Raw genomic sequence first — 21,605 nt, 5'->3', positions numbered from 1 at the left:
CCATAAAGGTTTGTTATGTTTATCATAAACTTCAAATCTGTGCGATTGGGGTGTTGGCTAACTTGTTTATGGGGTAATATCGGCAGCAAGCACAGAAATGCGTTTTACATTCTGCTCAATATCAAAGTAGCAATAATCCGATGGCGAATACGTTTTCCGGACAGGACTAGACCGTTGAGGGGTAAGCGTATATTCCCTTGCAAGTACTCATCGAAATTGTTGGCAAAGCGACGGAAGATATGGATTTTACTGGATTTTTTAAGCATTTGGTGATCTGCATTGCAATGTTATCTGACGCAGTGACTTGCAAGTTAGACGTTCAATAACCCCAGGCAAGCACCTTTTCCATTTCACGGACGGTCAGGCGAGACCGCCGTAAATTACATTTTCACTGAGCGACTTTTGCAGGCTATTGATTTTGTTAACGTCGCAACACGGAGTTTTTCTGTATTGACCTGGGTCATGTTTGCAGGCCCATGGGTTTGGGGTGTGATATTTGACTGGTTCTTATGTATTATCGCTTTGCTCTTTGGCTTGCGCTATTTTCTTGCTGCATACCGACAAAAATATAATTTCCGAACGTCTCGCCTGGTAGTCCGTGGAATGGGAAAGTGCTATATCCGACAGATTTGCTGTCATGTAGGTTTCAAACCTAAATAACATAACAGTATATGCATGATCGATTGATTAGCGAAGAAAGAAGCGAAACAAACAAACAAACAGATACCCTGTAAATATTAGATTCTTAGGCTATACATAGGGACTTTTCAAGTATTTCAGGAGCCCAATAATTCGAAATAAAATTACAAATGCAACTTTTTACTGCACGTTTTGTTTGTCATACTGGTTTATAATACATACAGGTAACCCCTGTCTAAACTGGCTACTCATAGTTTCTATTTCTGCTCTTTATAAGTACATGTTGATACAATAACGTTGTTATATTTGAAGTGCAAATTCCCTCGGTATAACCACCCTCAACACATTTATAAACTTTTCATAACACTCTACAGCCATCAACGTCACGCTCAACATTAAAGGCGATAACTACAACGAAACTGTAACTTTGCATTACAATCCAACGGAGAAGGGGAGTAATGAGATTACATTGAATTGTTCCGCAATTGTTCCAACTCATACAAGTGAAGTGAAGAAATTTTTCCTGAAAGATACACTGGTCAGTTTTATTTTCAAACTTTTTCACTTTGATGAGAAATTCATCAACTTTCGTCAGATTTTAATATTACAGGAAACATGAATCCACCCATCAATAACATCCAAGGTTGATAGGACACGTGTCATAATAGAAGCATTTAAAATAGACTGTCGCGATAGGTTGTGGACACTGAATTATTTGTTTGTACGCTGAACGACACTTGTTTATACTTATTATGAAGCATCAGATGAGCTATTTGGAAAATTATGCACTTGATATATTTTGCTCACCCCAGGGTACAGTATGGTGTCGTATGGTATGGTATAGAATGGAATTTCGGCATGGAAATGCAAATGTGCAAGTATGGTATGGTATGCCTTCTTGCAAGTATATTGTGGAATATTTTCCATAGTTCCATACTTTTGCAGTTTGTCAAAGCGATTGCATACTTCAGAAAACCATTCACTGACGGGTGTTATGTTGGACTGAGACTCACCCGGCTTATATAGCCGAGATACTTTTATAGGCAACAAAGTCGAGCGACGTGCATGAGAACGAAAATACCAATAATCTCCCTAATTATTCTAATCCGTGTCATCTAAAAACGGAACATATTCGATCACTGTCCGTTCCATCGTTACATATTGCTTATCGTAACGTCCATTCGGCAATCTACCAACTGAGCTCTTAAAATCGAAGACACTGGAATTGTAGCAGGTACATGAATATTTTTTCCCACTTGAAAACATGAAAATGATTTACGGCGCTTCACTCGGATTATCATTACGCTATATCGATTTCGAGATGTGCATCGTTGTAATTCACAAATATATTGCTTCTCGGAGCCATCATACGCCTCGTTGGCCTCAAACACGCATTTTAACTTCGTTTAATTTGGTTTTCGCCGATAAAAGTATGGATGTTGCTAGTGTTCGCTAATAAATATAATGGATGTCATCCAATCATGGTCAGTGGAACTGGTCATTTGATCCTCTATCGCAGTATGATTAATGATCGTAGATATGTGACGGATGTTATTCTAGTCGGAAAATACGCTGGTTTTGATAATTTGTCGATGATTAGTTAAACGCAGCAGTTCAAACGTTTCTTCTCGGCGAGGAGTATCTACATCGGACAAAGACTTGCATTTCGTACTAGTCATATAAAACACGAGGACTTTCACATCGAAGCATCAAAAATCCTCGACCTCTGATATGATTATTATTAATATGGTTAAAAGTTGTAGTGGCGCTTATCTCCCGTAAGGGTCAGGTGCACCACGGTTTGAAGTTAACTCATGGTATAAGTACCCATGCAATACATATATCATGTCCGAGCTGTACTTTACCGGCAATCGTAACGGCAGCTCACAATATCTGTATCAAGTAGACAGTAGGCCAGTGGTTCTTAAACGTTTTATAGCGACCCTAATCTTAATTTTATTGACATCTCGTGACTCAAGTCGCCCACATCCAACGAATGCATATTTGTCTGCTACATAATATTTACGGTAATATGAATGAGGTAGAAAGATGCAGATAGCCAGCTGTATGCAACGCAGTTGTACGAAACAATATTTTCAACAAAAAGTCACTGATACAGCGAGGTTGATGTCATATGATATTTCTCATACATACTATAATTCATGTACGACTATTTAATTATGATCTACACGTACACTTATGGTTGTGAACCTGGGTCTTTCTCGAGCTGCTTGCAAATTATTTGCAAGCTCAAGAAGCCGTGAATATATTGGAATTGGCGATCGATTTTACCAAACCTATCACTGAAATACAGTTTGCGCCCTTGAAATGACCATTGATGATACGACTTAAATTAGGACTTGGCTAGTGATAAGTAATGTGCCCACAATGGACCCGCTACGACAGTATCTCACGACATCTTCGAAGATGTAACCGTAAGATCGGTGATTTAACATCAGTTAGTCGGGCAGTAAAATTGTATAGGCGATTGTGCGAAGAAATTCTTCGCGACAGGATATTCAGCAGATATCACGTATAGGCCTACATATCGAGCAATCGCTCTGTTGCGATCGTGACCCAAATTTATACTTTTCGCGACCCATAAGGTAAGAACCCCTGCTGTAGACAGAATAGGCCCCGACGTATATTTCGCTACGAGAAGCTTTTTTTTCATTAGGACGGGATTTTATGTTCACTTTTCTTGCTCCCATAAGACCATACTTAAAACGGGCATCAATCGTTATTTCGAGATTCTTTACTAATCATTTCATTCCTCCGCCATAGCCATCCTCTTATGCACCAGGTTAGCGTGGGTTGTAGCTAGAATTGAAGTTGTTGTGGGGCTAAATCGTCTAGATTGTAAAATGCAAATGACGCCACATTTAAAAGAAACCTTGAAAGCGTTCTCATCGCAATCGTTACAGTGTCTTTTAATATGTGTTCAAGGCACAAATTGTTAGTAGCGGAAAGACTGTAATCGTGGATAATTGTGAATAATTTTCTATTGTTATCGTAATCGTATGATCGACTATCTCGCGATTCTGCTGTAATCGTAATCGTAGTCGTGTCATTCAAAAGTAATCGCAATTGGAAGCGATTACAATGATGAAATTATGACTCAATGTCTTATTAATACAATACTTTTTTCACGGAAATGCGTCATTATCAAGCCTATACATTAGGGCTGTCCAAAATTTGGAAAATCTTAGAAATCCTACGTTGTAATGTCTTATTCTATAGATTATTGATAAAAAACGACAATGGGCCTAAAAGAAGCTCACAGGAAGGCAGTTAAGATTTCGTGCAGAGCGTTTGAAAGTAGCTGCTGAAGAATGGGCGTGCCGCCGACCATAGAACGGCGAGAAGACTAGTAGCCACGAAAGCACGGCTCTTGATTAGCTAATCGGCTAAGCCTCAATGACCACGACAGCAGCAGCTTGTTGATTAGGTGATCAAAGAGTCTGCTACCAACGGCGATTCTGAAAGCGCATTGTATGTAGGTTGATAGATAATGATTTAGGATTGATTGAGGGTCTGTTGAGGTACGAAATACATGGTGAACAAACAACAGCTGCTTCGCAAAAACGTCTAAAGCTTGACCGCTTTATTGTGAAGGAAACCGCCGTAGCCTATATCCCTTGTTTTCAACGAGGCAAAGTATTAGACGCTGATGCAAGTGGCGACGGATTCCTAGTTTCAGAAAGTATATATCATTATTGAATGCAAGTATAAAGCTAAACAATGACACTATAATTTGTGTGATCTTATCGGGCTTCGGTTGCAGTACACAGTTGAAGTTTTGAATGCTCTAGGGATCGGCTGAATCAGACGGTTATGCTTGGCACTTATAAGATGTTTACAGCAAATCGAATTCACTTGGAAGTGTTTTCAAAGTCCCTAATGATGCCGCAGAAACGAGGTGTAAAGTAATCACAGACGATGCTTGATATGATATCCAAACTATGATGATGATGATGGATGCTAAGCACTATGCAGCATATAGTCTGGGCTTACCTTTACACCTCTTTTCTGCGCGATCATTAAGGACTTTGACGTATAATATCCAGCATGTGCTTACTTTCACACCTCTTTTCTGTGTCATCATTAAGGACTTTTACGACACTTGCAAGTGAATGCAATTTGATGTAAGCATCTGATAAGTGGCAAGCATAACCTGCTGATTCAGCCGATCCCTAGAGCATTCAAAACTTCAACTATGTACTACAACCTGAGCCCAATAAGATCGCACAAATTATAGTGTCATTGTTAAGTTTTATATTTGCATTCAATAATGATATATCCTTTCTGAAACTAGAAATCCGTCGCCACTTGCATCAGCGTCTATGCTTTCCCTCGTTGAAAACAAGACATATAGGCTACGGCGGTTTCCTTCACAATAAAGCGGTCAAGCTTTAGACGTTTTTGTGAAGAAGCTGTTGTTTGTTCATCATGTATTTCGTACCTCAACATACCCTCAATCAATCCTAAATCCTTATCTATCAGCCTACACACAATGCGCTTTCAGAATCGCCGCCGGTAGCAGACTCTTTGATCACCTAATCAACAAGCTGCCGCTGTCGTGGTTATTGAGGCATTAGCCGATTAGCTAATCAAGAGCCGTGCTTTCGTGGTTACTGGTCTTCTCACCGTTCTATGGTCGGCGGCAACTTTCAAACGCTTTGCACGAAATCTTAACGGCCTTCCTGTGAGCTTTATTTAAGCCCATTGTCGTTTTTTATCAATAATCTATAGAATAAGACATTACAACATGGGATTTGTAAGATTTTCCAAATTTTGGACAACCCTACTATACATAATACATAATACATAATAGTATACGGCTCATCCCAACAATACCTTCATTCGCGAGTCGATATGTCCGACATGCCTGCGACAGTAAGCAGAAGCAAGATAAGTACGGATTTATATCCACTTATAAATACTTGACCTAACTCGCAGTAGATGGGTTGACCGGTCCTGCGTTAGCTGTTCTAGTTATTTGTGGTAGTCATGACGTTTTTATACTGAAAAAGTCATATACAGTTTACAAGGCCTATATTCTTTATTTTGATTTCGTAACTTCCGCGGATCAGATAGAGAGTAGGTGCCAAGATAAGCGTCCATTACTTGGGAAGGGATTCTGGAGTCGACCTTGGTCAGGTCGCCATCTATTCGCGTTGCAGCTGTGGAGTATACCACTGCGCGGACCTGAAAACGCACTATGCTTACGGCAAAGTGTTACGTGGGTTATTCTATGTATTATGATGATGCTTCCGTGTTAAGTAGCAAGGTATGGCGTCATGTCTTACCCAACTGTGCATGAAGGCATCATTCGCGCCGGACCGCTTTTTCTCTTATCTCATATCTGGTTCATGGCACATGGAGGCCATAATAAATGCACAGCAAGAAACATGGTGTCAGAAGTGGGATTCGAACCCACGCCTCCATTCGGAGACCAGAATAAATGTACAGCGAGAAACACAAACCATTGCCTCGGATAGATGTACTGGTCGAATGAATATGAATATACAGTATATGCACAAGTCTTGAACATAGGCTTTTCCGCTTATGCCCACATAAGAGCACAAGAAGCGCAACCTCCTCAGCAAATGCATCGAGTATAGAGATAATATCCAACTAAACAGTATAAAAACTATTACTACCTTGAATTCCTAGTAAGCGATCAATATCAATTGGTAATGCCAAAACATGTTTGACAAATCCCTATCAATCTGCCAATATTCCATGGTCGTGTACCAGTTTAAATTATGACTTGAAGAATATTGTTTTCCAAATGTATCCGTGAAATGATTACCTATGCCTTGTTGGAACAAATTGATGCAGTAATAGCAATCCGCTACTGCAACTTAAGTTCATGAGCCTGTATAATCTGTTTTATCTTTATTCTGTGATAAAGATCCGAATATTCTCGGGGATGGTGCGAATCCCTGAAGGGATCGAGTTCTTGTGAATTCGAACTGGAATAGAAGGTCCTTTGTTAACACGAGCGTGAAAACGAACACTTACATCCATGTGATGACATTCAATTCCCGATACCCCGGTTTGCAGCCGAGTCTGTTGTCGGTGTAGCATAGTCAATAATAAGAGCAGTATTTATGTCAGTAAATCGATTAAAATGTCATGATAATGATCTTATAACTATGACTGGTACCAATTATTCAAGTATTCGAATCTTCAGCGAGCATTACTTTTAATGATTCGGGTCGAGGAGAGTAGTGAGAGAAGTGTTTTCGAAATCTCAAATTATGCGTTCAATGCCTCTAACTATCATTAATTTTATCAACAAAATTACATAGTTATTAACTGCAAAACGTTTGCTGCAGACTGAGGTGGGGGTCATTTTGCATTGTTACAATTTCAATCTCCAACTGTTCAGCATCCATAAATGACAAGATTTCATTTTACCGGACAGCAGCGTCGATTCCAGAAAGCTAGAAACATGGTATACTAAACTGATTTGAGCGTAACAGAAACAAGCTGTGTCAAAAGATGCAATACGTAATGGGTATACAGATATTGAAATTCTGCTAGTAGGGGAGATGTGGTACCGATGGATCACTGGGACCGAAAATACTTGAAGATTTCTCCATGATAATTCCATGATTACACTCCGTAAATTTTTCTACAGTTACATGCTGGCAGAATCTTTCCTCACATGCAAAAAAATTCGACCTGCGTGAGTTATGGGGTCTGTGACGAATGATTTACGTTTTAGGGGGTGTAAAGTAAATTTGGATCGACATTTGCATTTTTCTATATCCCCTTTCAGACTAACAAACCCGCCATAATCTTTGATGTGAATTATAGGGCTTGTATCAGGGCATAAAATAGCTCATATTTTTTGAACCAATACCATCCTCGAGTGGACTATTTTCAATTCAATTACAATATTTATGGGGTGGGGGACCTATGGTACCATAGCCAAATCAAGCAAAATAGATGGACCAACATCATCACTTAACAACAGAAACTCGCCTACATATATATAGGCTGCAAATCATAGTTACCTGTGGTGTTTGTCGCTACTACGAGGTATTTGAAAGTCAAAATGTCGATTTGCGGGTAATTTGTATGTGGCATTAATTTTGTAATTTTTGGGGTAAATCAAAACATGATTTTATGCCAACATTTGAGTTGATATAATCTATTTTATTCTTGAAGGTCGCGACGAAACATTCTTCATTGGCTTGCTGTAGTTTAGCTAATAGTACACAACAAAACAAGTTACCAAATTTGAGTTTTTGAGCGTATGTCTCATAGGTCTCATTGTCGTGTGCCTTTGGACCCACCGGGTGGGGACCGATGACACGTTCGAGCAACAAATTTTAAACGTTTATAAATATTTTTTGAAAAGGCGGATATTCATGTAAATGTCCGCGATAGGTAGAGCTTGTATCGTGTTGAGACAGCAATAGATCCGCTATTCTTGGCCGAAGATTTGAGGGCCAGAGATCATTTTGCAATTTTTGATCCATCGGTACCACATCTCCCCTACTTCACGACTGACTTCGAATAGTAATATTTTTTACTACTTTGGCATTGTCCTGGACGTCGAGCTATCATAACGGAGCGCTATCACTTCTATCACATACATCTATTATATTACTAATTGTAATTGAGGATATTTTTAAGTGTTTATATATATAAGTTACATGTTCGTTAGGGTTACCATACGTCTTCTTTTAAGAGGATTTGTCCTCGGAGGACGCCCTTTTGTCCTCTTTTTTTTGAGAATTTTGGTCATATTTATAGCAAAATTTGACTGAGATGCCGTATATTTGCACCGAAGTGACGCTCCGGCGAGTATTTCGGGAGCCGAGTGAAAGTTGACCTTTTTTCTTCAGTCAAGTTGGGAAAACTTACCATTTTTGAGAATTTTACTTCGGTTTTGCAAGTCTGAAAATTCTGAAAAAGTATCCTCTTTTTAGATTTCCAAAATATGGTAGCCTTAATGTTAGTGTGTTTTAAACAAGAATAGTTGAACCAATCAATCTATATATTTAAAAGCTCAGTGCTAGTAATCTGACGAATATTGGTAAATGCTGCTATTACAACTATTTTTAGAACGGGCTCGCGGGCTACCCATTTAATCCTCGCGGGCTACCTGGGGCCCGCGGGCACCGGGTTGGTGACCCCTGATATAGATGAACAAACCTTGCTATAGGAAAATATAAAAGAACCATTTCGGAAAACTACTCGGTCACATGTGGGAGCCGTATAGAAAATCGACCCGTCTTCATTGACGAAAATCACAAGTTCCAATTATTTGATCACAGAAATTTTACGAGTAAAATTAATCCTGAGTTAAAAATAGTGGATACAGATAAGGGATAAAGGTGATGGGATCTACGCTAGAAAATTATAAAGCACGCTGTGAGAAATTGAGTACTCTGGCAACGGAAATTTAACTTCCCTTCTGTGTGACAAACGGTCAATTTTAAATAGTTCAAATCACATTGACAAAGTAAAGCAAGGTAGGGGTTTTAATGTTCGATGTTCGAGCAACCAACAGGGATCGCATAATAGCTAGAAAACTTTACTACATACGGAACCACCTTTTATTCGATGAAATAAACCGAATAACATTGATGGAAAATAAGGTTGGCTCCTGTGTGGGTGATATATGGGAAATCTAAGCTCCTCTATAAGTGGATTGCTCATGTTTCAAGATGATTTGATTACAAAAACTCGACAAGTAAAACTCCCACGAGTTCAAATTGATAGGTACAATGAAAAGAGACTTATTGCAATCTACCTGGGATTGGTATGGTATAACCACGCATCTTTATGGATGGAAATCCCGCTTGGTTTCGATGTGTTTCACATGTTACTAACCCATTCCGTTTATCCATCCCACCTAACCACTTAAATTCCACCTGGATACCAAGTGGGCGTGCTAGCTGGGCAGTTAATATTTGCACGAGACAGATGCGGTTGCACGGTAATACAGCTAAATTTAAACTAAAAATGAGGGGGTCCCCGTGGGTACGTAACGGTCAAAAGAAGGTCCACGAAGACAAAAGGTTGAAAACCCCTGGCTTAGTCGACTCGACTCGGAGCCTTTCCCGATTCACAATTGAATCACTCAGTTACTCGATTTCGGCCAACCATGCTAATATTCCTCGTTGATTGTAAACTTACAAGTTCTCTTTTGCCAAGCGGGCATATATCGGCTCATGGTGCTATTAGTCTGGCTCAATCTGGAGCCTAGAGTCCAGATAGCAGAGGAGGAAGTTAGCCAGTTGACTATTTGGAACCGTGATAATTAGGGCAAGTTTTTGTTGCAGTGAAATCCGTGCAAAGCTGCATTCCTTTTTCAAAAGTTGCACTAAAAAGTTGGATTTATGGACAAGCTCCTTGAAATTATTAGGGTATGAGATGCTCGAATCGATCCGGATCCAAGGCACAGTAGCAATGTTGGCTACCTGAACAAAATCAATAGCCTGTGAAGATATCATTTTCGGCGGTCTAGCCTGATTGTAGCCTGCGTCAAATCAGAAAGGACCTCAAATTTAAACGACAGTGAAATATTCAAGCGATTTATTTACAAATTGTGCCAATTATTTTCAGTAAAAAGTTAGTTACATGAAAAATCGAGAAATGTAGCAAAAAGTTTCAAGAAAATTCGAAAAAGTTACGAAAAGTTGCATTAAAAAAAGGAGAAAAGTTGCAAAAAGTTGCGATATAATGAATCCCCCAAACAGCTTAAAACACCATACTACATAACTTTTGAGTATTTAGGAAGCTGCTGGAAGCTGTAAAAAAGCTGCAAAAGTTGCAAAAACTTGCCCTAGCGATAATTCAACCTCAAGTATGGTGAATCAATCTGATGGCGAAAATGGTTATCTTTGTTCACTGCTGAATTAACTCGCTTTTTGCGTCCGTGATAGAAAATTGAAAATCCGGGAATCCTATTCAAAAATGTTGCGAGTTTTGCAGAATGCTGAAATTTATCGATGCCGCCACATGCTAGAATATACTAAGGTTTTCTGCGACCCTCTGAAATATTAAGGTTAATATTTCGAACGCGAATGTGAACAGAGCAGTCGCACCATATTGCTCGAAGAATGTTATTTCATAATTCCGCCGCGTTGGCTTATAATTGTCACGATCGACCATCAGAGACTTATTTGGATCATCCGTGATGTCTACCCATGATGATGACACTAAAATGGTATTGTACTGGAATATGTCACTATTTTTATAAAGCTGGATGGACCGAACATCACGCTTCATCCACAGCTTAACGGTGAGAACGTATCATGCTATTTTGAAAACAATTACACAAAATACTTCAATGATTATACCGCAAGCTACATGTCTACATCGACATTGTTCATAACATGTAAGTATGGATTATTAGATACCATCTTTAATCGATGTTAAAAGTCAAAGGGTGACTTTATCTTCAGTTGAACCTATCCCTCCTAACATTGATTCCTTCTGCTCATTTTCAAATGGATCAATTATATTCTACTCCAACCCACCAGCTGATGAAAGGTCGCTGACACTTCTCAAAGGTGAGTGTTCCTCTGAAATATCAAATGCGCATAATTGATTGACTTGATTTTGTGGTATCAAACGCACGGGTAAAACTGCAATGGAATTGTTCATCTAACGTGGTTTTGTTATACTAGTTTATGTACATTGTACACTCGCTATATACTAAACCACAAATTTACTCTGACAATGGATCGATTTGAGATTCAATTTTACGACTTTGAACTTCCATAAAATTGCCTTTCAACCAGATGTTACATATTGAGATGGAATATAGTCTGGTTTATCACACAAGTCCGTGTCTTGGCGAGAAGAATAGGATCAAGGCAACGCAGAGCTACCATCAGCAGTCTAAATACTGTGCGGCACGCTAACTTCAATCAGAGCCCAATTGTGAATGATTTCTGCCAAGTTTAGGCGATGTGTGGTCTCCGACATATGGGTAATTCCACTGGCTTCATATTCGTGCGATGTACCGTATAAGCCAGATAGTAGGGATGGTGCGAACCTCTGAAAGGTTCAGGTTCGTGTGAACGCGAACCTTTTTGAAAGGTTCTGTGTGAACGCGAACGTGAACCTCATGACGTCACGTGACGTCACATTGCTAATTCCAACCCTACATTTCAGTGAAGTGATGGCCTATATTAATGTACACGGTACCTAAAGACGACTTGAACCACATAATGCCAAAATACCGAAGTACATATTGGCGTTTTGAACATCGCCAAATGTATCAACTGGGGCGATCAAATGATATAGTAATCCCATAAAATCATCATCTTCCGTCGATTTGCCAACAATTTCGACGATGACGTGGAAGGTAATATAAGCTTACGCATTAGCGGTCCAGGCCAGACCGGATAACGTCTTCAGTGTCTGAGTATAGCACGTTGATATTAAGCAGAATATAAAACGGGTTTCTATACTTGCTACCGATATTACCCCTCCAACAAGTTATACAGCAGTAGCCAACATCCCAATCGCACGGATTTGGTTTTATGAGAAAATAAACATATGAAATCAAGATTGACCCCGTACATCAGACAACGATATCAATTTCATTGGTTGGTTGAATAAGCATCATTCGCTCACCACCTACATGTAGATTATTTCGCTCTTGATGCTGTGTGATTGCGGGTCAAGCTCATAGCAGAGAGTCGCTAAATATTCACAAACGGAAAGCTGGATAGTTCGAGCAAACTTCTGTAACAAAGCAAGTAACAATTTTTTCAGATTGGCAAGGTGCATGCTCGTTTAGAGTTGATTTTTTATGCTGCCAGCGCGATGCATAGAGTGATCCGCAGTTGAAATGCAATAAATTTCAACCAAATATGTCAAAATGAAGTGAGACTTGTAATATATGAAAAAGGTTCATAGTGCAGAACCTACCAAGGTTCGTTTGTGAACGTGAACCTCTAAATTTCCAAGGTTCACAGACAGAACGCGAACGTGAACCTCACGTACACACCATCCCTACCAGATGGCAGTAGTGGTGATAGCCGACTGATTACGGACATTGTCGCTTCAGGTCGCTTCGGAGGACGATATTTTATGAACTACTGCCTTTGCCAACGCTTTATTCTTTTCAATTCACCATCAAATTTACCCGGATATTTGGGCATATCGCAATCACGTCGCTTCAGACTCCATCCTAAAACAAAGGCTAATTATATCAAAAAAATAACTAGTATATTACCTGAAATGAGTATCAAAAATATTAATCACAAATTATTACAAGAAAAGCTGAAATGCGACACGACGTAACGAGCATCAATAATTGTAAATTCATTCACAGACATTGTAGACACCGACAATAGATGGTTTGAGCATATCCCATGTTTTGTTGCCAATCATACATTAATGATTGCACTAACAAATGATGTCAAAGTTATAACCAATACACGCCATGATTCGACAAGAGGTAACGACACTCTTCCGTGGTTTAGCATTACGAATATCAACGGACAGAAGTACGCATTACGTTCAGAGCTCAAATAACTTGACAATCATCACGCTGTTCACTGCCGCAAATCTGACATTTCAGGCCACGAAAAAGGAAAAGTATTTGTATCCACTCCAATTTCACAAGCCTGCCGCAAACAAGCAGTTAATCTAACTGGACTGCTATTCGAAACACCATTTGACTACCAATACACATCTAAACGAGCAAGTGAAAAATTTCATAAGTAGCCCGAACTATCTCTTACTCGATTTATCTCAATGAAGAACTTCATTCATATTCCCTTCTGTCGCTATAATCTAGGAAATACAATTCGCCTGTATGGATGGAATATGATTTAAACCAGTGGTTCCCAACCTTTTTCGACTCATCGCCCCCTTTTTCAAACTCCACACCGATCATCGCCCCCTCAAATATTGGGAACCGAAAAATGGGCATAAAGACTGAAATCACCGCGAGTTGACTAAGAAAACTAACGTCAACTTCTCGGCTCGACCTCGAAATTACACTTTTCCAGCTAAATTTGGGTGAGTTGACTAACAAAAGAGGTGATTTCTCCGACTTGATTCCCAAAGGACCGTAACAGCACTTCGTCAGCCCCCCGCCCCAATACGTTGGTCTTGACCCCCCCCCCTCCATAGGGCGATAAAGCAAACTTCTGCATCCCTCAGACCCAACTCCCCCGACACGTCTTTACCGCTACTTCTCAGCACAAATTGTTGGACACTTTAGTTAGTGGGCTAAATTCACGCGAAGCGCGAAAAATTTTTGTGATTCATCATTGAATCGGTCAATATGATCGGAAATTGGATAAATATTGCTGTCAATTATTTATCTTCTCTCTACTCATTTATTCAGATTTACCGGTAAAGCTGAGTGAGGTGTCTTGGAAAATGTAGGGCCCGTAAATAATAATTGAACATATTCGGGCGGACCCGTGGTTATAATGACTTCGTTACGTAATGACATATCGTGGCCTGTCTGCTATGTCAAAATATATTCAAATCGCCCATACGTACTAAACTAAAAGACGCACACGATTTCATACTGGTATTTCTGCACTGGCAATTAATTTTTCCCGCGAGATGGCATTTTTTGTGGGGTTCTGATTGCCAGGACAGGAACATTTGGCGCCAGCCATTTAGGCGCCTATGGACAATTAAATATATATGTATATCGTATATATATCGAAGTCGGTCCTTTTCCGCCAAGGTTTTCTCGTTCTGGCACACTTCTCGGAGTCGCATGTTACATGGCCTGAAACATATGTCTTGGTGCGTCATGATGTGATAATGGCTGACGCCGAGATGCCCATTTCTATAACTCATGCATATTATTTCTTGGAGGAAGGGTATCAAATAAGCAAGAAATATGTGACCACGAAATGGCGCCCAGCGCGAAAATTTTCTAAAACAGTTGCCTAAATTTCCAAAATATTACTCTATAATTATTGTTAATTCACGAAAAAATTGTGGGGCCCCTTCGAGCTCGGGCCCCCCATCCCAATTGGGGGTTTGGGTGTGGCAGTTACGGTCATGGACGCCAACATAGCCATTTCAACGCGCCATCGCCCACCTATAGCCCCGTTCGTCGGTTTTCGCCCCCCTATCGCCCCCTTGGCTATTTTCGCCCCCCCTGTACCGACAAATCGCCCCCTGGGGGCGATATCGTCCACGTTGGGTACCACTGATTCAAACCAATGCTTCTACACCTTTTTCTGTTCGCGACCCACTTTTCATCCAAATTCCATCTCGCGACCCACTAGACGTCCTTTCGCAATTAACGTTTAAACCACTGCTCGTGGGTGTCAGTTTTAATGTTGGCAGTGTGTTACAGTTATCTGGTCGCGCCTAGAGGGAATATTTTCCGGAATTCATGATGGCATTCGGTCAATGATATTGCCAATTACATATACTAATATGAATTTTTGTTGACAGCGATATTCGGAGACAGCCATTTAGGCGCGTCCATGGACAATATCGGTATACATACCGAAGGTTTCGATCCTTTTCGGCAGAGGTTTTCTCACTGTCGACGGTTTTGGCTGCACAATTTGCGGAGTCGCATGTTGGCTGAAACTTCAGATGTCTTGGTGTGTCGTGGCGCGGTAATGACCGACACCGAAAGGCCTATTTATATAAATTATGCGTCTTATTCTATTAGGGTGATGGGTATATCGCTATTAAAACGAAGACACCTAACAATGCCAATTCGCGCCAAGCGCGAAGAAAATTTGAAATAAGCTCAATAACTCTCCAAACAAATACTCCATTATTTATGTTGATTCATGAGATAATTTTGGCCCCTCGTCAAGGTCGATGCACCAATTGGGGACTTGGCTTGGGCTGTTAAGGTCCTGCATGTAACAAGTGATTACAGACGTGAAACGCATATCTAGGCTCCTCACCATACGATCTGCTCAAGCGGTGTTTTAAAAACGTCTGGAAGTGGACCGTGCTCCAAGTGGTCAGATGCGGAATCATAATAAAAAATATCCTCCTGGTGTAAATGACCAATTGACCATAGTAGTAGAAAAACACCATGAATATCACAAACAACAACAGACAAGAAAGCGCGTATCCAATCAGCCATTCGACTTTGCGTCGAACACGAAGGGGTTATGAGTACCTTGCGTTGCGGCAATTGTTTGCTGATTGTAACAGCAAATCGGGCTGGATTGCTTCATTTCCCGATCAACGTTCGCCAAGCCTCTGGAGAAAAGAATGGGTTTCAATCTCACGCATACACTATAACGCACTGTCGGGTTTCACGCTCCAATGAATATGGCTGTGACGAAAATCTGGCTCATGAATTATTGTGAGCACGGCCACGTGGCTTGTGGCGCTTATGGGTGCAAAACAATTTAATTTGGAGGAATAGAATGTGCATTACCCCTTCTATTTTTGAGTTGAGAATATAAATTGTCTAGAATAATTGAAAAATTGAATACGAAAGTGTAACAGTTCGAACGTCCTCGCGGCCCACCTGAAATAGCTTCGCGACCCACCAGTTTAGAAGCACTGATTTGAACTGAAGTGTGCAGCCGTAAATAACATCCGATGACTTATGACATCACAATATCTCCACGCTCAAGTGCTCACAACCTGGCAAAGCTCGGCAGAAGAAACATCACGGAGAAGCCACGTGATAATCATGTACAATTTGATTGATTAATAACTCTGACACCAATCTCTCTGGCCGTATGAGGAAAGAAGAACAATCGATCTTTTGAATTCGGGGGCGATCGAAAATGGTACCGCCTCGCTGTGGTGAGAAAACGGCTGCGATCCATTCTCTCATTCACTATCTTCGCTTGGCTCTGCATTAAACATACAAACTTTTTTGACTGGGACATAGTTGATCACACGTAATTTACGCAGAATTTGGAAGTTAGAACGTCCTTATTTCTCAAAAGCGTCGGCATTAATATTATCAAGTCGCATTCCCGGAATTTAAAAGTGTCAATTAGCGACATTCATATTTTCAAAACAGCTAGAAACGCCAAGTTTTCGCGACAGTCTAGTGGTGATCGCCGTGAAATTATAGCCAACCAAAGTTAGTTCAAATCCAACAAAGGTCACTTTTAATACGAAATTCAAAAAATATTGATGTGGCATAGGGCGTCATATGGGCGTGGTAATTAGGATGACGTGGGACAATCCGATCGGTTGCGTTTATTCTAGATCTTATCACTACTGACACAAACGAGCAACGTTACATAGCCATAATGAATTATGGCGGTTTAAACCCCAATAAACGCTGCATTTGGTAATCTTGTACATTTTTCTGGCTTGTCACATAAACGTTGAAATCGTTGTTACAGAATAATTGTCACAGTCTCGGACAAACTCATGTTTCTCGGGTACCCCCGTAAACTCTCGAACGTATCCCTGGTAGAACGGTACTGCCATTTGAGAACCACTGGTGTATGAAATCTATGCAGACATATGCAGCCCTATTACTTTTCGCCAGCGCAATAAATTCCCCATACAAGAGCTTGCGCAAAACTCCCAATTAGGGAGCAGCTTGAAGGGATCTTTGAAATTGTGTACCCGATTATTCACTGTAACACTGCGTATCACGAATTTTACTATGGCTAACCAATGGTCCGTAATTGGTGCATAAATTACTGACGGTAGCATCCACAGCAGCCTGACCGATATCGGATGTTTGAGCCGATACCATTAAAACCAATAACTGGCAATTTCGCAGATAACCACGATATATTCGGCCGATGTTAAAAATACTACTACCTACTCTTAGCAGGTTCATTGAAACAGATAAATGGCAGTTTCTTACCCGATTTGTCTCAAGTCTTATGACTTGGTCGAGTCATGCGCAATGACTCGTGTTCAAGTCGTGTCAGTACACATCCTGACTCAAGTGGAGTCGAGACATTTTCCATGATTAGGGAAATGACTCGAGTCAAGCCGAGTCTCCGAAAAATTGAGTATAAAGTATAATCTCAAACAGATCATTTAAATATGATTTGTGAAGGCTGTGTTCCAATTACATTGAAATGTGTGAAGACTAAGTAATGCATTTCAACTTTCTCTCAAATAATTTCGTGTGTTATTTTCCTTACAAGGTAATGAAACAATTGCAAGCCAAATCACTGAATGCTGTGGGATGCAATACGGCGTCCGTGGACAAATGATCACGCCCCCTAATATTGTAAGTGGAGATTTGTAACGATACAAGAAATTCATTTGCATAACCGCATATAAGTCCTTTCAGTCGACAGTCATTGGGAACTTGACACTTCGAGCAAATTATTCTGGACATGTTACGTCTTATAATGTGAGGCCCTGTGACAGTGTGTCAACTACTACAGGTATGTTCCTAAGAGTCTTGTAATGTGATTCTACTGATATGGTAATGCTTTGAATGAAATTTGTTGCCTTTATACTAACATTACTAAACAAATGTAACTTTAGGGACTGAAAGTTATTCCACTATCAATGGATCAGGCAAAACGCTAATGTTTTAAAATTAATTTGTCGCCGATATACTAAAGAAATGTAATTTTAGGTATCGAAAGTTATTCCACTATCAATGGATCAGGTAAAACGTTGATCTTTTAAATAAAATTTATTGCCGATACACTAAAGAAATGTAACTTTAGGAACTGAAAGTTACTCCACTATCACTAGATCAGGTAAAACGCTAATATTTGAAATAAATTTGTTGCCAAAATACTAAACAAACGTAGCTTTAGGAACCGAAAGCTACTCCACTATCAACGGGTCAGGTAAAACGCTCATGTTTTAAATAGAATTTGTTGCCGATATACTAAAGAAATGCAACTTTAGGAACTGAACGTTACTCCACTATCAATGGATCAGGTAAAACGGACTCTTCAGTCATCGTCGTAGCAGCTGCTTCCGGAGGTGTTTTGATATTGGTAATAATTGGTCTAATCTTTATATGTCGGTGGAGAAGCAGCAAAGGTGAATATCAAGCGGTGTAATGCCGTAGTACTGCGGCAACTTTACTTGTGATCGATCACTATCAGGAAGAGCGAAGTCCGGGGGTGATACTGTGGAAAATATTAATCCATTGTACGGAACGTCGGATGATGTTGTCTTGGAATCCAAATCAGATGAACAAGTAATCAATCCTCTTTATGGAACAAGTCAAAGTGAAATAGAAGTCTATTCAGTTGTGCATAAAAAGAACAAAAAAGGTATGTTTTCAATTAACATTATACGAGTTGAGACTGTAAGTGCTTAATCAGCACGCAAGGCGAAGAAGAATCAAAAAACGACCAAGGGAAATGAAGATTTTTATGCTTCTGTAGACAAAGGAAAAGGAAAATCAAAAGGTAACATCGATTTTCACTGTAAACAAAATGAGATGAGTTTCGTCTTCATGATTCAGTATTGGAATATTATCATTTCATAGCATTGAGCAAAGTTATTTGGATTTCTTTGCATTGAATAGATTTTATATATAATCTTCAACCGTGTTGGTTTTGTAATCTGAATAATCGATATTGGTGTTATCTACTTTGTCTAATGAATGAGTTCTGTAATTGATTTGTAGGGCATTCAATCAATGTTATTCGAAGGTCTATTTTCTACACGATAAGGATGTCCTAATATGATGATAATATTGATGCTGCCAGATTTGGCGGTATTCCTATAGCTATGTGAACATGAGACATGAGTCACAACCGTATTATAGACTTGGACTTGAAAGTCAAATACAATTATTGCAGATGTTAAAATTAGAAATGCGGACTCCACGCTTGTCGTGGCGGGAGAGATAAAAATATTTTCCGATATTATGCAACGTATACCAACTGCGCTAGTCCAAGGTTAATGTATGTCCTATTTGCGAGCAGGTGTGACCCAAGACTACTTAGTTAGAATAAGTGACCTAGATTCATAAACCAACATCAATACAACTGAACGAAGTCCTTTCGTTCGCATACCTCTTGTTAGGGTGACTTGACTCGACTCACTTTGCAGAAATAACTTGGCATGACTTGATTTGACTCGGCGTTTCAATCATGTGGATCATGTGAAGCAATATTTTCGTGTCAATTGTAAGTCATAAAGTAATCGGTGTCGTACATGTTCTCGACACGATTAGATATGATATCCAATCATTTGGCTCACAGTTACCGACGTAGTTTGACAGTTATGCATACAACACTCCGTTGAAGGTGAAGGCTAATTACCTCGATATTCGTTATTCCATTCAAAATTAATAGGTGACCCCTGGTATATATTGTTACAGGCGCACAGAAGGCAGATAAATCAACCCCTGCTGGCATTGATACTTATGCAGTTGTGGATAGAACTAATAAAAAAGTCAAAGGTACAGTATTTTGATTTCATACAGAGGATCTCTTAATTACGATATTATTTTCACGATGGTATTTACAATTGAACACTGAACAGTATATTCATATTGAAATCAACCCTAATATTTTCTCTCGCTCGGCAGCCGAAAATATTCGGGCTCATTTCAATATTACTATATACTATTCAATTGTATATTGAAGTTCTGAACCCCAAAGAAGCTCTAAAATGGTATTTATATTTCGATGTCATTTGCAGGGACCGGCGATGATGATCTTCATGGATCTACTAGCCAAAATGAATAATTCACCAGTCATTTAGGAGTGAACTCGTCAGCTTATATATGTGTGTTAAACTGTACTCTTTCAGCCTTGAGACTGTTTTTGAACGTCGTTGCACGTCCTTCTTTTCAATAACTATTCACATTTGTATTCTTTATTATCTATTACTTTGCATGACCCAATGTAGCTTAAGCGTCACTGCTGTATAGTGCAGTTGTCTAATCCTATTAGAATTGGACATAATTGGAATACAGTCGTAGAGATTTGAAACTCGATGCCACTAGACTTCCGTCAATGGACTGGTGCAAGACATCAAAGCTCAATCTGTTTTGGGTACTGGTATAGCTTTCATGTCTTCGACATTGGCTGCTTAAATCTTTTCCTCATCTGATTCCCAACAACATATACACGGTATTATGCAGGAAGTGAGTTGATTCATGCTCGTGAGTGCACTCACAAATAACTGCTTCTGCCGATCCAATACATGAAATTGATTAAATTAGTAGCTCAATTGAAATATCAATGTCACAACTTTGTTTCTGGAAATAGCGTATAGGGCAGTGGTCGGGAACCTTTTTTGTCTGTAGAGTCATATTGGCCATATTTTTTTCCATTTTAACTCCCGAAAAGCCATATATGCCTATAAACTGTTGCGTCAAATTGAAAAATCTTAACGTCTTGGTAGTAGCCTACTAATTCAAACTCACTACATGGGATTCATCGCGTGTGCCACAATTTCTCTGTAAAAAGTCGTACTAATCATTCTTAAATAGTATATTCATATTGAAATGAACCAGAATATTTTCGGCTGACACTCGTCAGGGGTAATCGTCAGCAACTAGTAGAGAATTGGAAAGAACATTGTATATCAACAATCGTATCACAAAATATGACGTCACCAGCATGAAATTTCGAATGAGAGAGCGTTCAATGTACTATTTTTAGGTGGTCCACGAACTCCTTTTGTTGACAGAGTTTTGGTTGGTGTATTTTGATAAAAGTTGATTCCAAGGCACACAAATGGACTCGTTCTGGTTGCCTTATTTGACCATGCGAATCTGGCGATATGAGAACGTAGGCTCGTCGTGACGCTCTTTTCAAATAAGAGAATCTGTGATCACATGTGTAGATGGAGTCAAACATCAAAATGTTATAGGCCTGCCCACCCTAAGTTGTGATACATCTGTGACATGGGAACAAACAGGGGAGGCAAGTCAGAAAATGCCCCCTTACCTGTCGTGAGGATGAGTCAACGAAAATTGTGAAACCTTCAATTGATTTTGGTATTTATGAATTTCAAGATTTTGAATATTTCTCTGCCGAATTTACACAATTTCCATATTTATTAGTCCAAAATAAAGCGTGAATTGAGCGGTAAGGCACGTGGATAGCTAT

General features: G+C 39.7%; 1 protein-coding gene across 2 annotated transcripts in view; it reads left to right on the top strand.

Annotated features, from left to right (window-relative positions):
- The window catches only part of LOC145438058 (uncharacterized), a 37,782-nt gene extending 18,169 nt beyond the window's left edge, over window positions 1-19,613 (top strand). The window contains exons 4-13 of one of the 2 annotated variants that reach the window (XM_080315433.1): window positions 1,014-1,177; window positions 10,870-11,005; window positions 11,073-11,180; window positions 17,709-17,794; window positions 17,858-17,954; window positions 18,058-18,278; window positions 18,339-18,371; window positions 18,433-18,570; window positions 18,636-18,806; window positions 18,858-19,613. In XM_080315433.1, coding sequence (XP_080171559.1) covers window positions 1,014-1,177; window positions 10,870-11,005; window positions 11,073-11,180; window positions 17,709-17,794; window positions 17,858-17,954; window positions 18,058-18,110 — 644 coding nt within the window. In that variant the 3' untranslated portion in view covers window positions 18,111-18,278; window positions 18,339-18,371; window positions 18,433-18,570; window positions 18,636-18,806; window positions 18,858-19,613. The remainder of the gene's footprint in view (window positions 1-1,013; window positions 1,178-10,869; window positions 11,006-11,072; window positions 11,181-17,708; window positions 17,795-17,857; window positions 17,955-18,057; window positions 18,279-18,338; window positions 18,372-18,432; window positions 18,571-18,635; window positions 18,807-18,857) is intronic. The other variant, XM_080315434.1, reaches the window with a different exon arrangement.
- Window positions 19,614-21,605: the final 1,992 nt, after the last annotated feature.

This window comes from Botryllus schlosseri, chromosome 4, assembly GCF_051294905.1.
Source record: "Botryllus schlosseri isolate E-star chromosome 4, Bs_hap1, whole genome shotgun sequence".
Taxonomy (NCBI): domain Eukaryota; kingdom Metazoa; phylum Chordata; class Ascidiacea; order Stolidobranchia; family Styelidae; genus Botryllus; species Botryllus schlosseri.
Note: the sequence above shows the minus strand (reverse complement) of the source record. Positions and strands in the feature narration are given on the sequence as shown.